This window comes from Psammomys obesus, unplaced genomic scaffold (assembly GCF_907164565.1).
Source record: "Psammomys obesus unplaced genomic scaffold, mPsaObe1.curated_primary_1811, whole genome shotgun sequence".
Classification (NCBI taxonomy): domain Eukaryota; kingdom Metazoa; phylum Chordata; class Mammalia; order Rodentia; family Muridae; genus Psammomys; species Psammomys obesus.
This window is the reverse complement of record NW_026596162.1, coordinates 11,561,843-11,584,045: the sequence shown is the minus strand read 5'-3', so window position 1 is coordinate 11,584,045 and position 22,203 is coordinate 11,561,843. Positions and strand designations below refer to the sequence as shown.

Below are 22,203 nucleotides of genomic sequence, written 5' to 3'. Positions count from 1 at the left end.
GTGTGTGTGTGTGTGTGTGTGTGTGTGTGTGTGTGTGTGTGTGTGTGAGAGAGAGAGAGAGAGAGACTGCATGTTAAATGGAACAATGGGTTTTAAATTTCTCTGCTATTTATTTATCCTTTGTGCAGATATACTACAATTAACCCATTCTCTCATCAGGGTACATTTGGGCTGATTCCCAGTATGTGCTAAGGTGAATATTGATACACTTCTCCTTTGCCATGTGCAGTTTGGTCTGGAGGATGTTTGCCTACGAATGGGATTGTTGGACTGCAGGGGCTGACACCTCTTTCATTGTGTTGACTTTGCTGTTTGTTTCTCTTCACAATCCTCCACAGGGTCATAGGTGGATCTTTTATGTTTTCCTTTACTAGCACTTGGTCTTGTTTTGGCCCATTGTCAGTCTAATAGCTATAAAACATATGTCTTTGGGGTTTTATTTTGCATTTGTTTTTTGTTGTCGTCTGTTTACTGGGAAAGAGGTGTTTTAAGACCATTTAGGGTTATTCTGTATTCGTTATTTTCCTGTGAGGTGCATTAGAATGAATTCTTGGACTGCTGAAGTTGTTCAGTGGGTGGAGGTGCGTGCTGCCAAGTCCCTGGGGCCTCCATGGTGGAAGAAGAGATCTGACTTCTGTGGGTTGTTGTTTAACTACCACATGTACTGTGTATGGCATATGTGTGTTTGTGCAGACGTGTGGGAACATGCACATATAATTAAAAAGGAATTGATTTTTAGGTATCGATTGGATATAGAACATAGAGATTAATTAAAGATTACTCAACTTGACTGTCTGGAGTTCACTCGTTTTTTTTAACTATTTTCTGAGTTGAAACAGCTTTCATTTCAGTCTAAGTCGTTTAAGGGCTTCAACACCCTCTAAGATGTTCAGTTCTTTTAAGCTTTGGAACATAGGGCTTTTAAAAATTTACATCAGTGGGTGTTTTCACTGCATGTTAGGTCTTTGCACCATAAGCATGCAGTGCCCATGGAGGCCAGAAGAGGGCGTCAAATTCTTTAGAACTGGAGCCATATGGATGTTGGGAATTGATCCCAGGTTTCCCTGGAACAGCAGCCAGTGCACTTAACCACTGAGGCATCTCTTTAGCCCCAGGGACATAATGGTTGGACTTACTTGTTTCTCAGTATGCTTATTGACCTGTAGTGCTCTAGGAATGTATGTTAAAATTTAAAACTTATATTTCATCGATGGTGAAATATTTTCTGGTATGTGTGAATGTAGGCACGCATGTGTCAGGTACAAGTATAAGGTCATGGGACAACCTCAGTCATTGATCTTGGCCTTTTACTTTGAGACAACAGGGTCTGTTTATTGTATTCGGCTCTGCATGCCAGGTTAGCTGGCTGCAAAGTTCTGGGAACTTTTATCTCTGCCTCCCATTTTGTCATGGGAGTATTGGGATTACAGATGTTCATCTGCCTCTGGCTTTATGAATTCAGGTCCTCACACTGGTCAAAAAGTGCTTTTTTCCATTGAGTTACCTCCCCAGTTCTGTTTATGTTTGGTTTGAAGTTGGATTTAATATCTGTTGGTGCTTGTAGATTGTTGTAAGAGTGACAGTTTTTTCATTCTTTTTTCCTGGTTAATTTTGTAGTTGTTCCTCTTAAGCACCAGGATGAAAACTTTGGCAGTTTGTGCTTCTGCCATAAATCGTGTCCTGACAGGGGAGCTTGGATTATGTTAAGGGCTTTGGCTCAGTTGCTTGTCACTGGAGTGTTGTGAAAGGACGGCATGTCCCTGCCTTCTTGAAAGAAAACTTGAGCTTTGAAGGCCCTTTAATTATAAAATATATACAACTTGTAGTATTTATGTCCTACTGATAAGACATAAAAAAAAAGATTTTATATGTTTGTATGCAAGGTGTGTATATGAGGTTGTACTCCCAAGACCATGTGTGGCTTTTTTTTTGTAGCACAACCATAAATGTGATACAGAGGAAGACATCTTCCCCCATTTAAAAATTATTATTGTCATCATTATTATAATTATTATTTGCGTGTGTGTGCCCAACAACATGCAGAGGACAGCTGTTAGGAGGCAGTTTTCCTCTTCCACTTTGGATTCTGGGGATAGAACTCAGGTTGACAAACTTCTACAGTTAAACAGTTTTACCTACTCAGCCAACTCACTGGCTCTCCTCTGTTTTATAAGATTGAAAATTGTTGCTGAAACTTGAGTTACATGGCAGTTGGTGGCACAACTGGGAATTTAAGCCTTCTTTGGGTTTTTAATTCAAGAGCTCTTGTTAATATTGCATGGGGCCTACTTTCTTCCTGTTTAAGCTTGCTCATATAGCTACATCAGTTCTCCTTGAAAAGAGTAGATAAAAGCATGACATGAAAGATGACATCATTACAAAACATGCTGTGTTTTAGGAAGTGGAAGCGCCAGTGTTACCGCAAATCTCACTACCAATCAGCAGTTCCTCACTGCCTACCTTCAGTTTTAGTTCCACTGTGATCTCAGCTTCCTCTCCAACACCGGTCAGCCCTTCTCAGCCATTAACAAACAAGGTATAGAACCACTGTATAAGTGAGGTGATTTTTATTTTATTATTTTTTTTTTTAAGATTTATTTATTATGAATACAATGGTCTATCTGTATGTATACCTGCATGCCAGAAGAGGGCAGATCTCACTATAGATGGTTTTGAGCTACCATGTGGTTGCTGGGACTTGAACTCAGGACCTCTAGAAGAGCAGCCAGTGCTCTTAACCTCTGAGCCACCTCTCCAGCCCTGACTTTTATTCTTACTGCTACTCTTTTTAGCTTAGTATTTTTTAAAATGTTTTTTTTTTTTTTTCTTCACTAAAAAATCAGTAACTCAAAGTAATAAGAAAAATGGAAAAATATTGGGGAGTTGGTGCTAGGAATTGATTCTCTACGTCATTTTTCATTTTTTTAAAATTTGTAAATATATACAGTAGGAGTCTTCAGATCTAGTCAGTGTTTTGTTTTAAGAAGTTAGTGGATTTTTGTTTTTTGTTTTTTTTTTAATTTAACTGGAAAAAGTGCTTTTTTTATTTATTTTGAAATAATGTTCTAAGTATTTTTTTCTTTCATTCTTCTAAATAGCTTTTTTTTGTGTCATTTCTCTCTATTCTGAAAACCCAGGTACAGATGAGTTCTCTGGGCAGCACGAGCAGTCCTGTGTTCACATTCTCATCTCCCATTGTAAAGTCTACGCAGGCAGATGTGCTACCTCCAGCGTCTGTAAGTACCGAATGGGCACAGCTCATGACAGATTTCAGAGCCATAGTGGGTTTTTTTTTTTTTTTTTTAAATCAAATCTAAGATTTCAATGGTAGTAAAGCACTTTCTTCAAGGTATTGAAAAAAAGTACTGTATAAGAAATATGTTTTGTATTCTTTAGTATGTACTAAGGGGTGCGTGTGTGTGTGTGTGTGCGTGCGTGCGTGCATCTCATTTGGGCAGTTAAAGTGAAAATAACTTTGGTTTCATTAGTATTTTTCCATTTATCCCCAAAGATGGACATTCACTTGCATCCATTTATACTCTAGGAATTTAACATGACAAACACACGCACACACACACGTATAAATAATTGCATACTGTCCTATAATGTCTGTTGTAGATTAAATGAAAAGACCTTGGCAACTACATCATTGCATTTAAAATCTGTTTAATAGTTATGTTTGGGGCATTGTTACACAATATGTATTTGTTTTCTTGTGATTGAGAACTATTTGGGTAAAAATAATACATTTAATGTTCATGTTGTCTAAACTTTCATTACACATGTCATCTTTATAGATTGTTTTAGTGTTTTTGTTTTGTGTGGTCCTGGCTGGCCTGGAGCTCACTATGTAGGCGTAGGGTAGCCTTGAACTCAAAGAGATCCACCTGCCTTTGCCTCTAGAATGCTGGGATTAGGCCACACCTGGCTTGTTTTCAGGTTTTGGGTGTATACTTGTTTGTTTTTTTTTTTTTGTTGTTGTTTGTTTGTTTTTTGGTCATAGGTAGGTGTTACAGATAAACTTAATTTTCTTAAATCTCTGAAGTCCATTTTTTTTGTCTCCCAAACCTCATATTTATAAGATGGTGTTCAGAAGTTCAGAAGCTGGGGATTAGGGTCTCGTGAATATTTTATGTAATGCTTTGAAAGAAGACAATGCATAAAGAATTAAAAATGCTGTCAGGTTGACATGCCATACAGTTTTTAATTTATTTGTAGTTTTTCATTCACTTATTCAAGATAGAATCTGGCTATGTTGCCTAGGCTGACTTAAAACTGGGTTCAAATATTTCTCCCTTCCTTAGCTTTCCTGATGCTGGGACTAGAGCTATGTGTATCAAAGTGCTAGGTACTTGGTTCATTAATTTTAAATTTGGAAATTGCAACACATGAAAAGCTCTTATAATAGATGAAATTTAGTATACCTTTTGAGTTAATGTAAGATCAAGTTCTGTTACTTGTTTCACAATATTCTGACACCTGAAAAATACCCTTTTTTATTATAGATTGGATTTACATTTAGTGTGCCTGTTGCAAAAACAGAACTTACTGGCTCTACTAGTTCTTCAGAACTAATTTTAAGTAGTTCAGGTAAGTGAAAAAATTTTTTTTCATAATCTTGACAAAACAAAACCGAACCCTTTTATCATAGAGTAGCACTTCAAAATCTCCTTTTTAAAAATGCTTTCACTTGATGGAAATCAGCTCTGAAAAGTTAATGAAAGCCACTCTTCCAGCAGTGTTTTTTTTTTAATTTTTTTTTTTTTTTTAATTAATGATAGTGAGAAAAGTTTGGCTTAGAGTGAGCTGGCCCTAAGAGTGTATTTATTCACTTAGAATAAGATACTAAGTTTTTTATCACTGACGTCTTAATACACTTGAAGGTTTGTCTACTTTATAGTTATGGTGGATCTGATCTTTACACAGAAGCATTTTATTCATGGATTATACTGGCTTTAGCAGATTAGTGATACATAATTTAACTGAAGAATCTAACCATTGAGCGAATAAAATTAGATAATTCAAACAGGCTTTTGGGGTGGTAGTGATTTTGGTGTTTGGGATATACAAAAACATCAAGTTGAGTTCTTCATGTCAAAATTTGAGCAAGGAAAGGAAACAGGAGCAGGAAAAAGGAAGCGGGAGGAAGCATGTACACGTGCACATGCTTTGTCATGAGGCTGGAGAAAACGTAGCATTAAGTCCTAAAAGCCCGTGCCTCCCGTGCTGAAGAATTGGCTTAGTTGATGAAACACTCCCTTCCCCAGCAGTGGGCCTTGCTCATGCTAGGTTCCCTACCCTGTTGCGTCTCTGGCCCTAAGTTTTTATTCTGACAATTTGTTTTGGGGTAAGGGGGTTGTTTTTGTTTTGTAACAGGGTCTACACACATCCCTCTCTGGCTGTCCTGGAACTGTGTAGACCAGGCTGGCTTCCGATTCCAAGAGATCCTCCTGCCTCAGCCTCCTGAGTGCTGGGATTAACGGTGTGCACCGCACATCCAGCCGCATTGATTTTTACATGCAGAGTGAGTGAAAGAGTAGGTGTGGAGTGACAGCAGTGTGCTGAGGAGGAGTGTGTGCAGGGTTGTAAGTAGAGATGTTAGTTGGGGCCTCTGACCCTGTTTTGAAGTGTTCCCCCCATACCTACTGAGAGAGCTAACAACCAGATCCTTAAAATATATATATATGTGTGTGTGTGTGTGTGTGTGTGTGTGTGTGTGTGTGTGTGTGTATATATATGTATATTATTAAGCCAAAAAGAAAAAGCAGTCAGGACTTAGAAACTAAAGAGGTCTGTGAATACTGTAGTGACCTAAACAGTAAAACCCACAGACCATGGAAAAGGTTCCAGAAAAAGTTTGATATCTCTCTTTACCTCCCACTTTTAAGTTGGATGAAACAGATCTTTATCATAGAAAGTAGCAAGCAATTTCAGTTTTTCTTACCATTAGTTATTTTCTTGAATGTTATTATGGGCGTGAGGAAAAACCTTGAATTGACCAATCCAAGACTAGCTTCAATGAACGAAATTAAAATTCTGTTCTAAATTAAAATGACTGTTCTGATAGTTGTAGCTGACTGGCAATTGGTTAGGAGGCTTTGCATTTTATGTGTCTTGAAACAACCTGGAGTTTTAGCAATTGGTGGATCATTTATGAGTGCACTGTATAGAGGTGTATGTTCCTGCAGTATCACCATTTCTCATAACTTCTTACATTTGAAGAAATTGATTGGAAATGTGGAGTGTGGAAATGGTAGTGCATGCCTGTTACCTTTAGGAGGAAAGATGGTTGCAAGTTAGAGACCAGCCTAGACTGCGTAAGCAAGGTCCCCATTTTAAACAGAACAACAAAAGAACATGATGGTTAATTCTTAGTGGCAGGAGATAATGTTTTCATTCATTCCCATTTCTGTCACATTGAATACATTTTCAGGTTTTCCTTAAATTTTTGCTTCTTCCCATGGAAGCCCTGTGGAGACTGAGGCAGGAGGGCCAACCTACTGACATATCACTGTGTTTAAGGGGAGCTTTGGCTACATGTATCTCAAGCCTCTGCCTTTTGCAGATATAATATAAATAATATATAATATATATAAATTATATATACAATTATGCATATAAATATATAAATTAAATATTCATATAGTATTTATGTATTATAAATATATATAAGTATAGTATATTTATATAATATACACATACATTTATATATAATAGAATATGATCTAATGAAAATACATAATTTATATACAACTAAGATAAATATATTATGCTTATATAATATAAATGTTTATACTTATTACATATAATATATTTAGTTAGAAAGAAAAATTAGGTGATTGGAAAGTGGGTCAGCAGTTGAGAGCACTGGCTACTCTTACAGTGGACCTGGGTTTATTTCCCAGCAATTGTATGGTTTTTTACAAACATCTGTAATTCTAGCGCCAGGGGATTCTGACTCCCATTTTTGGCCTTCATGGACACCAGGCATGCACAATAGTGTGTGTGTGTGTGTGTGTGTGTGTGTGTGTGTGTGTGTGTGTGTGTATTATATATATGTATATATATGTATTATATATATGTATTTGTAGGCAAAGTGAACTTATAAAGTAAATCTTGAAAAAAAATCCTAATAAATTACTCTTTTAAAATATCAAAGCAAGGTATGACAGTCACTCATGCAACCATTATCAGCAAGTGCTAATCTCTAGATATAAATCTTACTTTCTAATCTGCTGTACCATAGTTACACTTTATGAATAATTTTTGTGAACTACATAGCATTATCTTGTCTCCATCTTACAATTTATGTAATGAGATCTTTATTATTGAGTATTATGTTTCTCAGTACTGTAACTGAAAAGATTTTTAATCATAGTATGGGTTTCTAAGTGTGAAACCAGTTGAAAATTACTTTGGTTTATCTTTTAAATTGCTCTTTGATCAGATATATTATTTCAGGCATTGGAGAACCTTTTTCCATTTGTCATATTCAACTAGTGCTTCAGTTTGTTTTCCAGAGAACTCATTGCCTGACAGTTGTCGACTTGTTCTCATTTTCTCTGTGTGGGATTTGTGAAGGAATGTAAGAAATAGTGTTTTTACCTTTTACAGTGGCAGAATTGACTGCGCTTTACTTGCCCATTTTTGAGTTGCAGTTGACTTTTTCATAGTTTTAGAAACTGATCAAAAAGTTGTTCGTTTTAACTCGAGTCCACTAATTTTTCTTGGCTTTATTTCTTTTATAATTCAAAAATTATAGCTAAAGATAACACTGTAGTGAATAACTCAAGCTGTAAGAAGCGGAGCGCCCCTTGTGAGGACCCTTTTACACCGACAAAGATCCTGAGAGAAGGAAGTGTGCTAGACATTCTGAAAACTCCTGGTAAGTGAACAGCTGCCCTTTTGATAGTAAAAATCTATTGCAAACTCATGGTGTCATTAATGTTACAACTTAAGTTTGAAAAAATGCAAGTAAGTGCATATAGGAAGGTGACTCTTGAATGTAAATCTAGTGTGATATAAATTTTCTCATGGAACTGTTCTAGAAACCATCATTGAATTCTTTGTCGTTCAAGGGCTATTGATAGGAAAATCTATCTCTAAGAGATGAATATAGAAAGAGAATGTTTACTGTCTCTTTGTATGTTTCACTCATCAACTACCACATTTTTCTGCAGTTGGTATATGTACAACTAGGCTAAATTTACTAGAGTGTAACATGTTTGAAGGACAGCTCGGGACTTGAAAGCTAGTTAGTGCAGCATGTGTTTACTTTATTTACATTTATTTGGTTTTTGTTTTTCTTCTTCTTCTTTTTTTTTTTTTTTTTTTTTTTTTTTTTTTTTTTTTTTTTTTTTGTTGTTGTTGTTGTTATTTCAGGACAGGGGTTTTCTGTGTAACCCTGGTCGTCCTGGAGTTTGGTCTTGAGACCAAGCTGGCTTTGAATTCAGAGATCCTGCCTCTGCCTCTGCCTGTGCCTCCTGAGTGCTGGGATTAAAGGAGTGTGCCACCACTGCCTGATACATTGTCTTTTTAATTAAAGTTTTATATGTACTCAGGTATAGTGTATCTCTAAAAATGTATAATGATCAAACCAAAGTGGCATAGGTAACTAACTTGGAGAGGATGACTAGAAATTAAATAGGAATTCATTTTTCAATTTAAATCAAAAAAGAATGTTCATAGTTTGAATTGTAATAGTTCTTGGATATAATGTTGTTTATAAGGTAACCTAATAGTCCAGAAAGAATTAGATTTACTTAGCAGATGTGTTCAGTGTACAGTGGATTAAAGTTTAAAAATAACTTTATTGGCCTCTTTTACAAGGTTCAAAGGATTAGGTTTTTTGGATTCAGTTTTCTCCTGTTATAGGTACTACTATCAGCCTACACAGGAGCTATGCCAAACTCCAAAGTACATGAACTAGAATTAGCAATTAGCAGGTGGGGCCAAATGTGTACCTTTTTCTCACACATACATTTAGAGCTACATTTTGCATTTATAATCTTGTTTCCTCCTCTCCCCCTCCCCATTTTATTTTTATTTTTTGAAACAGAGTTTTTTTTTTGTGTGTGTGTGTGTGTGTAACCTTGGCTATCCTGGAACTTTATATATAGACCAGACTAGTCTCGAACTCAGAGATCCACCTGCCTGTGCCTCACGAGTGCTGGGATCAAAGGTGTGAGGTACCACCATCCAGCAGGTTTGCCCCCTTTTAACTAAACACGAGCTTTCATTTGAATGGAATTTGGAAAATCTGACAATGCGAAGAAAAAAACATGTAGTGGCTCCCATTTCTGGGATTTTTGCCATCCTGATTGTAATTAAACCCTTAGCTGTTAGGAAACGGCTGATTGTGGGCAGTGTGTGGAAGCTCCTGGATTGTATTCCCTTCGGACTAAAAGTAATTCACTGGGTTCTTTACTTTTTGAACGCAGGGTCTAACTAACGCTGGCTTGCCAGGAAGCTCACTGTTGCTCTCTTACTTAACCTGGCTGTTTTTAAACAGTGATCTGCCTGCTTTGCCTCCTGAGTGCTGGAATTAAAGGTGTGCCCTCTCTGCCCAGCTGGATACTATCTTGATAACACTACAAATCTTATACCAGTCTTCTAAGTTTCTTTTCTGGGGTACTCAAGCTAAAGGCTCGAGAACCAGATCTCTGAAGGTGTTGGTACATGTAATATGAAATGTAGATTGGTTCAAGTGAAGACATTTCCTAGGCATTAAATCAGTATTTAGTGAGTCAGTTTAATGAAAGACCCACTTCCACCCCATAATTCCATTTAAATATTTTTCTTACTTGTCAAAATAACTACTGATGAGAGATTTCATGCATTTGACTTGTTTATGTCACCAAATTCCTCCTCCATGAGGACAGACTCGATGAGTCTTGTTCACTTTTTTTTTTTTTGTGTGTGTGTGTAAGCCTGTTCAGAGGCTTTGCCACATCTTTGTTGGGATTCATTACCAAACTGTGGAGTTTTAAAGCTTACTATAATTAAAGATAATCTTTGGGGCTGGAGAGATGGCTCAGATGTTAAGAGCACTGGTTGCTCTTTTCCAAAGATCCTGAGTTCAATTCCCAGCAGCCACCAATAAATAAAAGATTATCTTTGGTCTTTGCTTGGTGATGCACACTATAATTCCAGCACTTAAGAGATTGAGGCAGAGGTTGATGAACTCAAGGTTGACCTCAGCTAGATAGTGAGACCGTATTGCAAAATACCCTTATAACCCTGTTGTATATTGGAGGGACATCTATCAAATAGTTAATCCTGTTTAACACTGGCATTTAGCCAGTGTTACTGAAGGTAGAAAATACCACAGAATGGATTATGACTAGGCAGCACTCAATGATTATGATGTTGAAGTAAGTTGACAAAGCCATTGGAATACCTAGAAGAAGGAATGGATAATGAAAATGAAGAAGACAATTAAGTTCATTGTGTAGGGAGGCAGAATAAAATGTGGACAGAAGTGGTGCCTGACAGTAGAGTAGATTCAAACGAGAACATCAGACTAGAAAGTTTTAGAGGGAGAAAGTAATGTATAGTGATGACCTGTTTCTATAGTTACAGAACTTTAGTAGAATTAAATAGATTTAAATGTCATACCTACCCATAATATATATGATTGTGTAGGTAATTTTAAAACCTTAATTATTTTCTGATTCTGTTAACCTGATAAATGTGTAAACGTTTCCCTCCATAATAATGTTGTAGTTAATGCTTTGATTAGAGCCCCACTGCTTTGCTTAAGAACAACATTCTTTTTTTTCACCACTGTAGGTTTCATGTCACCAAAGGTTGATTCTCCTGTTCAGCCCACCACTACAAGTCCAATAGTTTATACAAGACCAGCAATAAGTACTTTTTCTTCTAGTGGAATTGAGCTTGCAGAAAGTTTCAAAGCTGGATCATCATGGCAGTGTGACACATGTCTACTCCAGAACAAAGTCACAGACAATAAGTGTATAGCTTGTCAAGGAGCAAAACTGTCACCGAAAGAAACTGCTAAACAAACTGTAACTGGGTCACCAAGTAAAAGTGACAAACCAGCTTCTACATCAGGGACAGGCTTTGGAGATATATTTAAACCAGCAGTAGGAACTTGGGATTGTGATACCTGTTTAGTGCAAAATAAGCCTGAAGCAGTAAAATGTGTAGCCTGTGAAACACCCAAACCAGGCACTGGCGTGAAGCGGGTCCTTCCAGTGACGGCGACTTCAGGAAGTCCTGCAACTTCTTCCTCTTCCACCATTGTGAACACGGGTACACTAGGATTTGGAGAGAAATTCAAAAGGCCTGTGGGATCTTGGGAGTGTCCAGTATGCTGTGTTTGTAATAAGGCAGAGGACAGCAGATGTGTCTCCTGTACGTCTGAGAAACCAGGTATGTTTTACTGCCTTGTGGACTAGTTTTTCCTATTACTTTAGTAGAATATTTAACTTTGAAAATGGCTAAGACTACTCCTGGTGTTATAAACGGTTCCTGATGAGCATTTCTTCTTCCATCTTCATTTTTTTACAAACTGCCTTGTGGACTAAGACTACCTGTTCACTTAGAATGCTTTGTGAACTGGTTCATTCTATACCTGCATTTTCTTTGTAATATTATTGGAAATAATTTCTCTTTGTGATAATTAGTGTAGTTAACAAATGACACTGAAAGCTCTCAGAATGAGACAGTCTCAGACCTTCATGTCTTCTTTTGTCTGTGTAGAAATGAGGATGGTCACTGGTCATTTATAAAGGTTCTTTAAGAGGTAGGCATCCTGATTTATGCTAGTGTCCGTTTCTGAATATTATTGGTGTCACCTGTAGCCCTGTACTATCTACCAGATTGTTAGTGATTGTAATTTAATTAACTTCTGGTGGAAAAACTCTTGTTGAGAAAAATGGAATGTGGTTTGAGGTTATATTTCTTGAAAATTTGAAGAATTAAAGCAGATGTTTAAATTCGTTTTGGAAGTGTATGGTAATACGGATAGCAAATAACACATCTTAAGAGTTAAGAGTTCTTTTTGTTATGTTAGTTTGGTATGTAGATTGTTTCTGTATTCGGTGCTCTGTTACTGGCTGGATCTCTTTCCTGAGACTCTTAAATCATGCCCCCACCCCACCCCTAATTCTAATTCATTCTGCCATAAAAAATGAACTATCAGAATCCTTATTCCAAAATATTTGACTCTTCCCATCTGGCATTGTCTCCTTGCCTCAGAAAAAGCATGGAGGAAGCCAGAATTCTGAGTTGACAGATGGGTAATGAAATTTTGAATGAGAAAATTATTCAGGAGCAAAGAAGTCTTATGAATTGATAGGAAAACAATACCAGCTTTGGTCTGGGCACAATGCCCTGTCAACAGAAGGATTATTTGGTTAAATTTTAATTTTTTCTTAATTGTTTTTAGATAAGGTCTAACTATTTAAGCCTTGCTTGCCTGGAAATAAAATGTATAAAATGAAACGTGTCCTGGAAGCAGAAGTCACCTGCCTTTGCCTCCAGCACTTGTTTAATTTTTGGAAAAAAACTTTTTTCCCTCTATGTGTATCTGTCTTTCTGTATGGACATATGTGTGGTAGCCTACATAAGCCTGAAGAGGGTATTGTATTTCCTGGAATTGGAGTTAGAGGTGATTCCAGGAACTAAATTTCAGTCCTCTGCAAGAGCAACAAATGCTCTTAATTGCTGAGCCATGTTTCTGAGCCCAAATTTTATTTTTCAAGTTTATTTACATATTTTATGTATGAGTGTTTTGCCTGTGTGTGTGTGTGTGTGTGTGTGTGTGTGCGCCTTGTCTGTCTGTCTGTTATATGTGTTTGGTGCCCATGGAGCTCAGATGATGTTAACAAGGGTGTTACATCTACTAGAATGATTGTGAAAAGTCTGAGCAACAGATTTTGGAAGGACAGCTTAGGAGGCTTTTGTGAGTGTAATATACATGACAAGGTGCAATTGAATATGGAGATTTAGAACAGTGTGTGGTTAATGACAGATTAATTGCAGATTACTCAAATTGGCATTCAGATATGTAGGCCTTTGGATACATTGTAGGGATTACAGCCCCGTAGTACTGGGATATACAGATTTAGGGAATCATAGGACATAGTTTTGATATTTGAAGCCATGGGAATAGATGTGAATTTAGTGAATTGAGGAGCAGAGCTCCAAACTGAACTCTGCTGTCTTAAGGGTCTGGACCAAATCCGATACTGATCTTGGATTAACCAGACAGGAAAAACAACTGTGGCTGAATAACCTCTGCAGGTGACTAGAATAAGATGATGACCAAGGGTTTCTTTCAGTGAGGGTACTGTTTCAGACAAAAGATCATCAGGCTGGGAAGAATACTGCAGAATAGTTTCCTCTGGACATGACAGGCATGCTGCACTCATGAAACCCTTATTGATATGGCTGCCTGCATAGGACCTGCACAGGACCACACACATCAATCAACATTTCCAGCACAGATGGGCAAAAGGCTTTACCAGGTCCCAGTCCTACTTACTAATGGCTGCTTAGGGAGGGAGACTTAGTTTTCTTCAGGTATGAACCCCCTGATGGGTCGCTCCTGTCCAAGTGGTTATTCTACAAATATATACATATGGATAATACTTAATATATTTTACATAAATCTATATAACAATTATGGAAGGCTACATGATTTTTGAGAGGTGGGTGAGGGTCTTAGGGAGGAGTTGGAGTGGAAGAAGAGGTGGATACGATGAAAACACATCGTACTCAGATTCTCAAAAAGGAAAATGAGAAGTCTCAAGAAAAGCAGAAGGATCAGACAGATTGAATGGACTTAGAAAATACCTAAAGAGACTGGGGGCCTCTAGACAAATGTATAAAGAGCAGGGAAGTGTGGGTTGCAGGTAGAAGTGAGGAAATGGTTACACTGGTGCTTATAACCATCAGCGAATGTGAAAACTTGTCAAATGAGTAGTATACCAACAATAGACATTAGACAGCAGTTTTGTTGGCAGAATAGAACAGAACATATGTTAAAATGCAGAGACTTGTTCCCACAGCTATGGGAGGAGTGGAGCCGGTGGTGGCTGTTTAGAAATTTGGGAACCCAAGAATAAATGGCTGTATTTGCTCCCTGCTTCATACATCATACCTTGCTGATGCATCCTTCCTGGCTTTGCCTCTCCACAAACATGCTGGCTTTGCCTAAAGATTGAGCCATTACCTTGATGTCTTCTTGTGCCTTCCTGTTGTTTCTTTCTCCTTTGCACACTTAAGATCTATCTACCACTTGCTGGTGTGCTTGCATCAGTTTATATTTTTCTCTTTTAGACCAGGAACATACACACATTTTAATAATCTTTGTGTACTATAACTCCGTTACTTTAGTAAATGTCTGCTAAAAAGAATCTAGCAGGAATGTGTAAAATAGGTATGGGGCTGAGTTATAAAGTAGATTATGTCTACAGAAGAATAATTTTCAAAGCCAGAGGTACATACTTTGAAGTTGACAATGTATATGGATATTTTCTGTATTACCTGAAATTTACATCTTGTATTTTAGAATTCTGTAATAGTTGAAGAATTAAGGACAATTTAGTCATTCTTTGAGACAGAATGTGGACTTGGCTGGCCTGAAACTTGTTATATATATAGGCCAGACTGGCCTTAAACTCACAGAAGTCTACTCTGTCTCCTATAGTGCTCAGATTAAAGGCCATGTGCCTCCCAAACCCAGCAACAGTTTAGTCTTATAATCCCTAATTTTTCACATTTTTATTTTAATGTGGCTACTGGAAATCAAACTCAGTTTTTTGTTCTTGCAAGGTATTTACTTGACTGAATGAGCTACCTTCCCCCCCCCCCCCAGCCACAGCCCCTAATTTGTGAGAATGATACCCTACCTTTTTTTCTTTTTACTGTGTATATATGTGTGGGGTGTGTTTATGTATCTGGGGTATGTTGTGGAAGCTGGATATTAAAAGGACTATAAACTCTACCTTATATTTTGATAAAGGGTCTCAGTAAAATCCAGAGCTTTCCAATGTGGTTATTTTGCTTGCTTAATAGCTTGCTCTAAGGAGACCTTGCCTCCCTTCACCTTCCAAGGCTAGAATTGCAGGTGGCCTGTGTCCACCCAGTATTTTTTGTCACCCAGAATTATGTTAGTTCTCAGAGATCTGAAATGTGGTCCCCCTGTTACTACTCAAGCACTTGAACCACTGAGACATCATCCCAACTCCAAATTAAACAAAACAAACAAACACAAGCATGCAAGCACACACATACAAACTGGGAATAGTTCAAACTAGGAACTTAAGAATAAGGTCACTACTGAGCAAGGTTAGAGAAAGATATTTATTTGTAATGTTAAATAAAATTTGAGTAGTCTGTTATAAGGCTCAGTTTCTGGTAGAGTTTGTGTGTGTTTGTGTTTTAATAGGAAAGGTTAATGAAATTTCAAAATGTTCAGTCAGTGGTGTCAATAAGAGGGTAATAGAAATTAAAATTTTCATCAGTTTCCCCATTGCTTTTAGGTTTGATAACTGCTTCAAGCAGCAGCCCTGTCCCTGTCTCTCTGTCTTCTGGAGGCTGTCTAGGATTGGACAAATTCAAAAAACCTGAGGGAAGCTGGGACTGTGAAGTGTGCCTAGTGCAAAATAAAGCAGACTCTACCAAATGCATAGCATGTGAAAGTCCAAAGCCAGGCACAAAGTCTGAGTTTAAAGGTAAGGTGAAGAACTCTCTAATGCCTAGTTAAAGTGAAATGTGTGTGGGCAGTTTTCCTCTAAGTAATTCTATAAAACGAGACATAGTCGTTGGGGGTTTTTAGTAGTCATTTGTGAATGGCAAATCAGATTAGGCATCTCAGGATCAAGATGCTACCCATGTATCTGGATGAGGTACTTTGTGTTACTCAATTTCCTGCTTTGAGTATGAACTTGACTCTTACATAACTGAGAACCTACACCTTAGGATCTTATTTTCTAATTTACTTCAGTCTTTAATGGCTTTCTAACTTTGCAAATCAAAAGTCAAACATGGAGGGGCATAGGAGAAGAAGAGGGAAGGAGAGAGGGATAGGGAGGGGACGGGGGAGGGGGCTACAGCTGGGATACAAAGTGAATAAACTAATTAATAAAAAAATTAAAAAAGAAAAAAGTCAAACATGGTTTTGGCACATCACACCTTCTTTATGTCAGTGTACATGACTGACAGGTTTCTATGTTAGTCTACATGATTGACATGCTTGATGGTTTATCTGAGGCTGAAAGTCTTATTGAAAAGCTTGGTTATTGTGTGCTTTTATTTGTGGGGTAGTATTGTGTGTCTGTCCGTCTTTCCATCATCTGATAGTCCTTGTTTTAAGCCAGCCAAATACTTCATACTCAATTTTTTATTAATAGAAAAGCACCAAGGACTTTGGTCTTAATCGCCATAATGATGATGTTTATCTTTATAAATATTGCTTCATTTCATGCCTGTTTTATTTATTTTTTTTTTTTTTGAGACAGGATTTCTTTGTGTAACAAGCCTTGGCTGTCCTGGAACTTGCTCTGTAGACTAGGCTGTCCTCAAACTAAAAAAGAACTGCCTGCCTCTGCCTCCCATATGCTGGGATTAAAGGCTTGTGCCACTGTGCCTGGACATTTCATATGTTTTTAATGCTAAGTATTTTTAAATGCTTCTGTGAACGGTCAAAATATTTAAAATAAATTACGGTCAAGGGTCATAAAGAAAAATTATTTCCTGTCTCTGTTAGCTTTTTTTTTTTTTCTTTCAATTTTTTTTTCAATTTTTGTCTCCACGAAGGTAAGAGTCATGGTTATTACATGTTACACACCTTCCAAAGGTGCTTTATGCCTGTCCGAAGCAAACACACAGCCAAAGTATTCTGTTTTCCTTTTTTTCTTGTCAGGAATGTTGTGTATCACCTACATTTTCTGTTCTCTGTTTTTATCATGAGTTATTTTTGGCATTTTTTTTTTTTTCAGGTTCTTTGTTTATAGCTGCCTGGATATATAGTTTTTGTACGTCCAAATTTATCTTAAGACAATTTATAGCTCTAAAATTACAGTCAGAGGATATGTGATTTAGAATTTGGGGGGGTGGGGTGGGGGATATTGATAGACTGTTCCAGCAGCTTTGATGCTGATTCAGATCTCTGTCTACAGGATAGGGAAGTGCCTACTGCTTCCGGTATCCTCACTGACACATGTTCTGTTGCATTTTTCAACCTTCCAGTCTGGTGGGTGGAAGTGGCATATAGGCCTTTTCAGAGTTGTCCTATGATGCTGTGCCTCTCAGGGGTTATATTTGTTAAGAGGATAATCACATTAATTTGATGTCTTTTTGTGTGTTTTCTGTTTTTGAAGGTTTTGGTACATCTTCATCTTTAAATCCAGCATCCTCAGCCTTCAAATTTGGTATTCCATCATCCTCTTCTGGGCTTTCTCAAACTTTTACAAGCACTGGAAATTTTAAATTTGGAGATCAAGGAGGATTCAAATTAGGCACTTCATCTGACTCTGGGTCTACAAATTCCATGAATACAAACTTTAAATTTTCTAAACCAGCTGGAGATTTTAAATTTGGAATGTTGCCTGATTCTAAACCTGAAGAAATTAAAACTGACAGCAAGAATGATAATTTCCAGTTTGGAGTTTCTTCTGGCTTAAGCAACCCAGCTTCTTCAGCTCCATTTCAGTTTGGGGTATCTACTCTTGGGCAGCAAGAAAAGAAAGAGGAGCTGCCTAAATCTTCATCTGCAGGCTTTAGCTTTGGTGCAGGTGTTAGTAACCCCCCCAGTGCTGCTAGTGACACCACAGTGACCTCAGAGAACAAGAGCGGCTTCAACTTTGGAACCATAGACACTAAAAGTGTTTCAGTGACTCCTTTCACATACAAGACAACAGAAGCAAAGAAAGAAGATGCTTCTGCTACGAAGGGTGGGTTCACATTTGGTAAAGTGGAGTCTGCTTCTTTGCCATCTGCCTCAGTGTTTGCTTTGGGGAGGACAGAGGAGAAACAGCAAGAACCTGTTACTTCTACTTCCCTGGTATTTGGGAAAAAAGCTGACAATGAGGAGCCAAAGTGTCAACCAGTATTTTCCTTTGGAAATTCAGAGCAGACCAAAGATGAGAGTTCTTCTAAGCCGACATTCAGCTTCAGTGTGACAAAACCATCTGTGAAGGAGTCTGATCAGCTAGCCAAGGCCACTTTTGCGTTTGGAAATCAAACTAATACTACAACTGGTAAATATTAAAAGACTTTTTTTCCAAGTTGTATTTGATGCCTTGATAAATGCACTTAGGAGTGGCTGCCAGGAAATAATGAAGAAAAGGTTTCAGAAATCTTGAGGAAAGAACTCAGGCTTTTCGGTTTTAATTGAAGTAAAATTGCCATGATTCTAATAGGATACCTACAGATCTAATATTGAGAAATATGGCTGTAATAAAAAGTACACAATGGGCAACATTTCTGTCATTTGGACATTTTATAATTAGAATTGATGCATGTCAGAATATTTTTGATAAATTTTTATTTACAAATAGTTATGCATAGTGAGTCATGAAACGTTTAAGGAACACAGACAGTAAATATAATTACACTCTAAGAAAATAGGCAATTTTGAAAATGAAAAAGGAGGTAGAGGAACAACAACCCCATTTAAAAATTAAAAGAAGTTTGCTGAAATAAGGAAAGCTCTTTGGTCAGGGGAGTAGTGGGAAGAGCATTGTCGAGATAGTCTGATTTTTGTAATGGGGGTTTCCCAGAGCAGCTTTAGGATGGACAGTTGTATCTGTAAGTGCCTTTGAAATTGAATTATCTCAGAAATCTGAGAATGGCATAGGGAAATATTAGAAAAAAATGACCAGAAGATATTTTGTATATGAAATAAGACACTTGAGACTTGTAGAGACTCAGGAATTATGCATATTGCTCGTGGAAGAGGACACAAGTTTGGGTCCCAACACATACTTCAGGTGGTTCACAAGTGCCTATAGCTCCAGCGCTGGGGGTATTTGATGCCTACACACATTCATTTAAAATTGGATTAAAAAGACACTAGTTTAAAAATGGAAATGACTGAGCTGGACATTAATTCATTGATAGAGTATTCTCCAAAGGCTTGTGCAAAGCCCTGGAGTAGATCCCTAGCACCAAACAGTGCCCTATCAATGAAATAACCTTGAAATCACTGTGTAACTAGTCAGATTTGATCAGACATAAGAACAAAATGTAGCTGTTTTCAGAAATGCAAAGATTGTAAATTAGACACTTTTCCATTAACACCTTTGAGTAATAATTTGGAAACCCTCAATAAAAACTCAACCCCAAAATGGGAAATTCACACAAGCACAAGCAGTTCTCTATATTCAGTATTTACTTGGTAAATGTGAAAAGAAAATTAGAATTAAAATTACCTATTATTATAAATGGGGGAAAATGAGATACTGTAACCAGAGTAGATCATGAATCTTACCATCACCTGTAGCAAGGAGTTGCCCTGTCTCATCTAGTGTACAGCATTGAATACTGGGAAAGTAGAAAAGAAAGTTTCAGTCAGATTTTAGATTCATGATAACCATACAAAATCAAAGGCTTTTCTCCGGGTTGACAGAATGCCAGTGACTCTGAATAAGTATAAGAACTTAGAAGATGTACTCATTCCTGGGGGAAAGTATTTCTTTTGTTCCCTTCATTTCAGTTAGTTTTTCTGGATCTTGTCAAGCTAAGCTGCTTCTGAAGTTTGTTTAGGGGAAAGTGAATGCACAAGGAATTTGAAAGGCAGCCTGCAAAAGTTCAGTCAGTGTGGTGGGGAGGTTGATTTGTTGATTTGTTCATGTGGATAAATTGAAGTCACGATGCTGCTACTGTAATGTGACATAAACTACAGTCACACACAGAACCGCACCCCGCTTCTACTATCTGAATTTGGTTTCTGAATACAATATCAGGTTAGATTTGGATGTGAGGCGGTGTGTGTTTCACATTAAATTTAAATACATAGTCATAGGACTATTATATTTGTATTCTAGGAAAATGTTATTAGAAGATTTGTTCTTAAAGATTTATGTTTGTTTCTCAATTACTGTTTTGCAGATCCAGCAAAGCCAGTTTTTAGCTTCTTGAACAGCAGTTCCTCTGGTTCAAGTGCACCAGCCACTTCATCCAGTGGCAGCATATTTGGTAGTTCCACCTCTTCCTCTAACCCGCCTGTGGCAGCTTTTGTGTTTGGACAGGCCAGCAATCCCGTCAGTAGCTCTGCCTTCAGTAACTCTGCCGAGCCCAGTACATCTCAGTCTTTGCTATTTCCTCAAGAGAGCAAGCCAGCCACCACACCCAGCACTGCCTCAGCTGCCCCTCCATTTGTATTCGGACCAGGAGCTAGTAGTAACAGTACTGCATCCTCTGGGTTCACTTTTGGAGCTACCACCACAGCCAGCTCTTCAGGTACGTTAGTATTAGGAGGGGAGGGAAAAATAGGTTTTGTAGTTGGGTTGGTTTTGCTCAAAATGTGCCAGTTCTAGCACATTCTAGTAGGGTGTATCCTTGTTCAAGTGGCTTGAGTGTCTCTAAGTCATGTAAGTGCACCTTCATATTCAGCCTTATGTTCAGGTTGAGTATATTTAACTCTTAAGAATAGTGTTTTCTAATTTAGGAAGAATATATAATTTTTCCAAGTTGTCTTTTTGAAATGTCAAGTTTTTAAGCAGCCAAATAATGATGGTGGATGTATTGCATGTGAGTTCTCATACAATGACCCATAGAAAATCTTATGAGATGCGCCCTTTTAGAAAAAACGGTTGAGCCTAAGCTTTTGACTTTCAGGCCAGCCTGAGGAACAGTATAAGACCCTGTCTAGGTACACCTCTCTTCCTAGTTAAAGATTATTGGTTGCATAGGTGGAGAGTTGAGCTAATTGAAGTTTTCGTTAAAGTAGTGTGTGTTTTTAGTAAATATTGTCACTGTTGTAATCTAATCGTGATTGAAGCAAGAGTCTGAAAAGTGGCTTGAAATTTGTGGATTTATAGAAGCTTCTTAAGGGATATCACACTATAAGCCTTTATGTTACTGATTTAAGTATTTCTTGTTTTCCAGGATCCTCCTTTGTATTTGGCACTGGACATTCAGCACCATCTGCCAGTCCAGCATTTGGTGCTAGCCAGACCCCAACATTTGGACAAAGTCAAGGTGCCAGCCAGCCTAACCCTCCAAGCTTTGGCTCTATATCGTCTTCAACAGCGTTATTTTCTGCTGGTTCTCAGCCTGCACCACCGCCTGCATTTGGGACAGTGTCAAGCAGCAGCCAACCTCCAGTGTTTGGACAGCAGCCTAGTCAGTCTGCATTTGGCTCTGCGACAGCTAATTCCAGTAAGTTTGCATGACACTTGATAGCTATACTTAAGAGTCTGGTGTCCTAATAGTATTTTTCTTTGAACTTTGAAACCATGTGTGTGTCCTGTATTTTTGTTCTATACTTAACACAATTAATGAAGTGGTATTTACATTTACCTATGAACATTGCAGAGTTTCAGTCACATTCTGATGGTGGCATTAGAATATATTTAAAGTGTTTCTTACTCTGACATACGTATAGGTTGTGTTCAATCCCATTTCTCACTAGGCTGCAGTGGAGCTGATTTTTTGATTGAGCTTCCTCAAATTAGGCATTCCTTATGCTGAATCGTCTCACAGCGCTTGAATAATGATGCTAGCCTTCTTTCTATACCTTATCAAAAGTTCTTGGTGACTTTTTTAGTGCAGCTGATTGCACTGTATTTTAAAGCATGAAAGAGTAGAAACCTGCATGTGTATATAGACAGCTGGAGGCCACATGTGATCAGAGGACATAGTGATCACAGTACTCTTTCTTTAATAGTGACCACAGTTCTGTCCACTGGACTCTGATGTTTACTGATACCTCTAGAAATCTATACAAGTAGGCTGTTGCTGTATGCAGTCTTGCTGCTCTGGCTCTTAAATTTTACGTGTAATGCTGTTACATGTGGTTTTGCTGCAGAGTGAGTCACTGAATGCCTATCCATTTGCTCTTGGCCGTTTGAGTTAGTTTTGGCTGTTAGGAAATGCTGTTTTGCACGTTAGTTGGGAATATTGATCTTTAGGGGAGTGCGTGCTTTTTCTCCTGATCATGTGCGAGTCACTGAATAGAAAGGTATAGCTCATATTTTACAAGGTGTTTATTACAGTTTTACTCTGTGG

The 22,203-nt window shown here is 37.8% G+C and overlaps 1 protein-coding gene across 2 annotated transcripts in view; it reads left to right on the top strand.

Moving 5' to 3' along the window:
• The window catches only part of Nup153 (nucleoporin 153), a 55,402-nt gene that overhangs the window by 31,254 nt on the left and 1,945 nt on the right, over positions 1-22,203 (top strand). For both annotated transcript variants that reach the window (XM_055595089.1, XM_055595090.1), the window contains 9 exons: positions 2,399-2,536; positions 3,138-3,236; positions 4,506-4,590; positions 7,763-7,885; positions 10,792-11,394; positions 15,513-15,704; positions 17,352-18,230; positions 20,083-20,433; positions 21,082-21,354. In XM_055595089.1, coding sequence (XP_055451064.1) covers positions 2,399-2,536; positions 3,138-3,236; positions 4,506-4,590; positions 7,763-7,885; positions 10,792-11,394; positions 15,513-15,704; positions 17,352-18,230; positions 20,083-20,433; positions 21,082-21,354 — 2,743 coding nt within the window. The remainder of the gene's footprint in view (positions 1-2,398; positions 2,537-3,137; positions 3,237-4,505; positions 4,591-7,762; positions 7,886-10,791; positions 11,395-15,512; positions 15,705-17,351; positions 18,231-20,082; positions 20,434-21,081; positions 21,355-22,203) is intronic.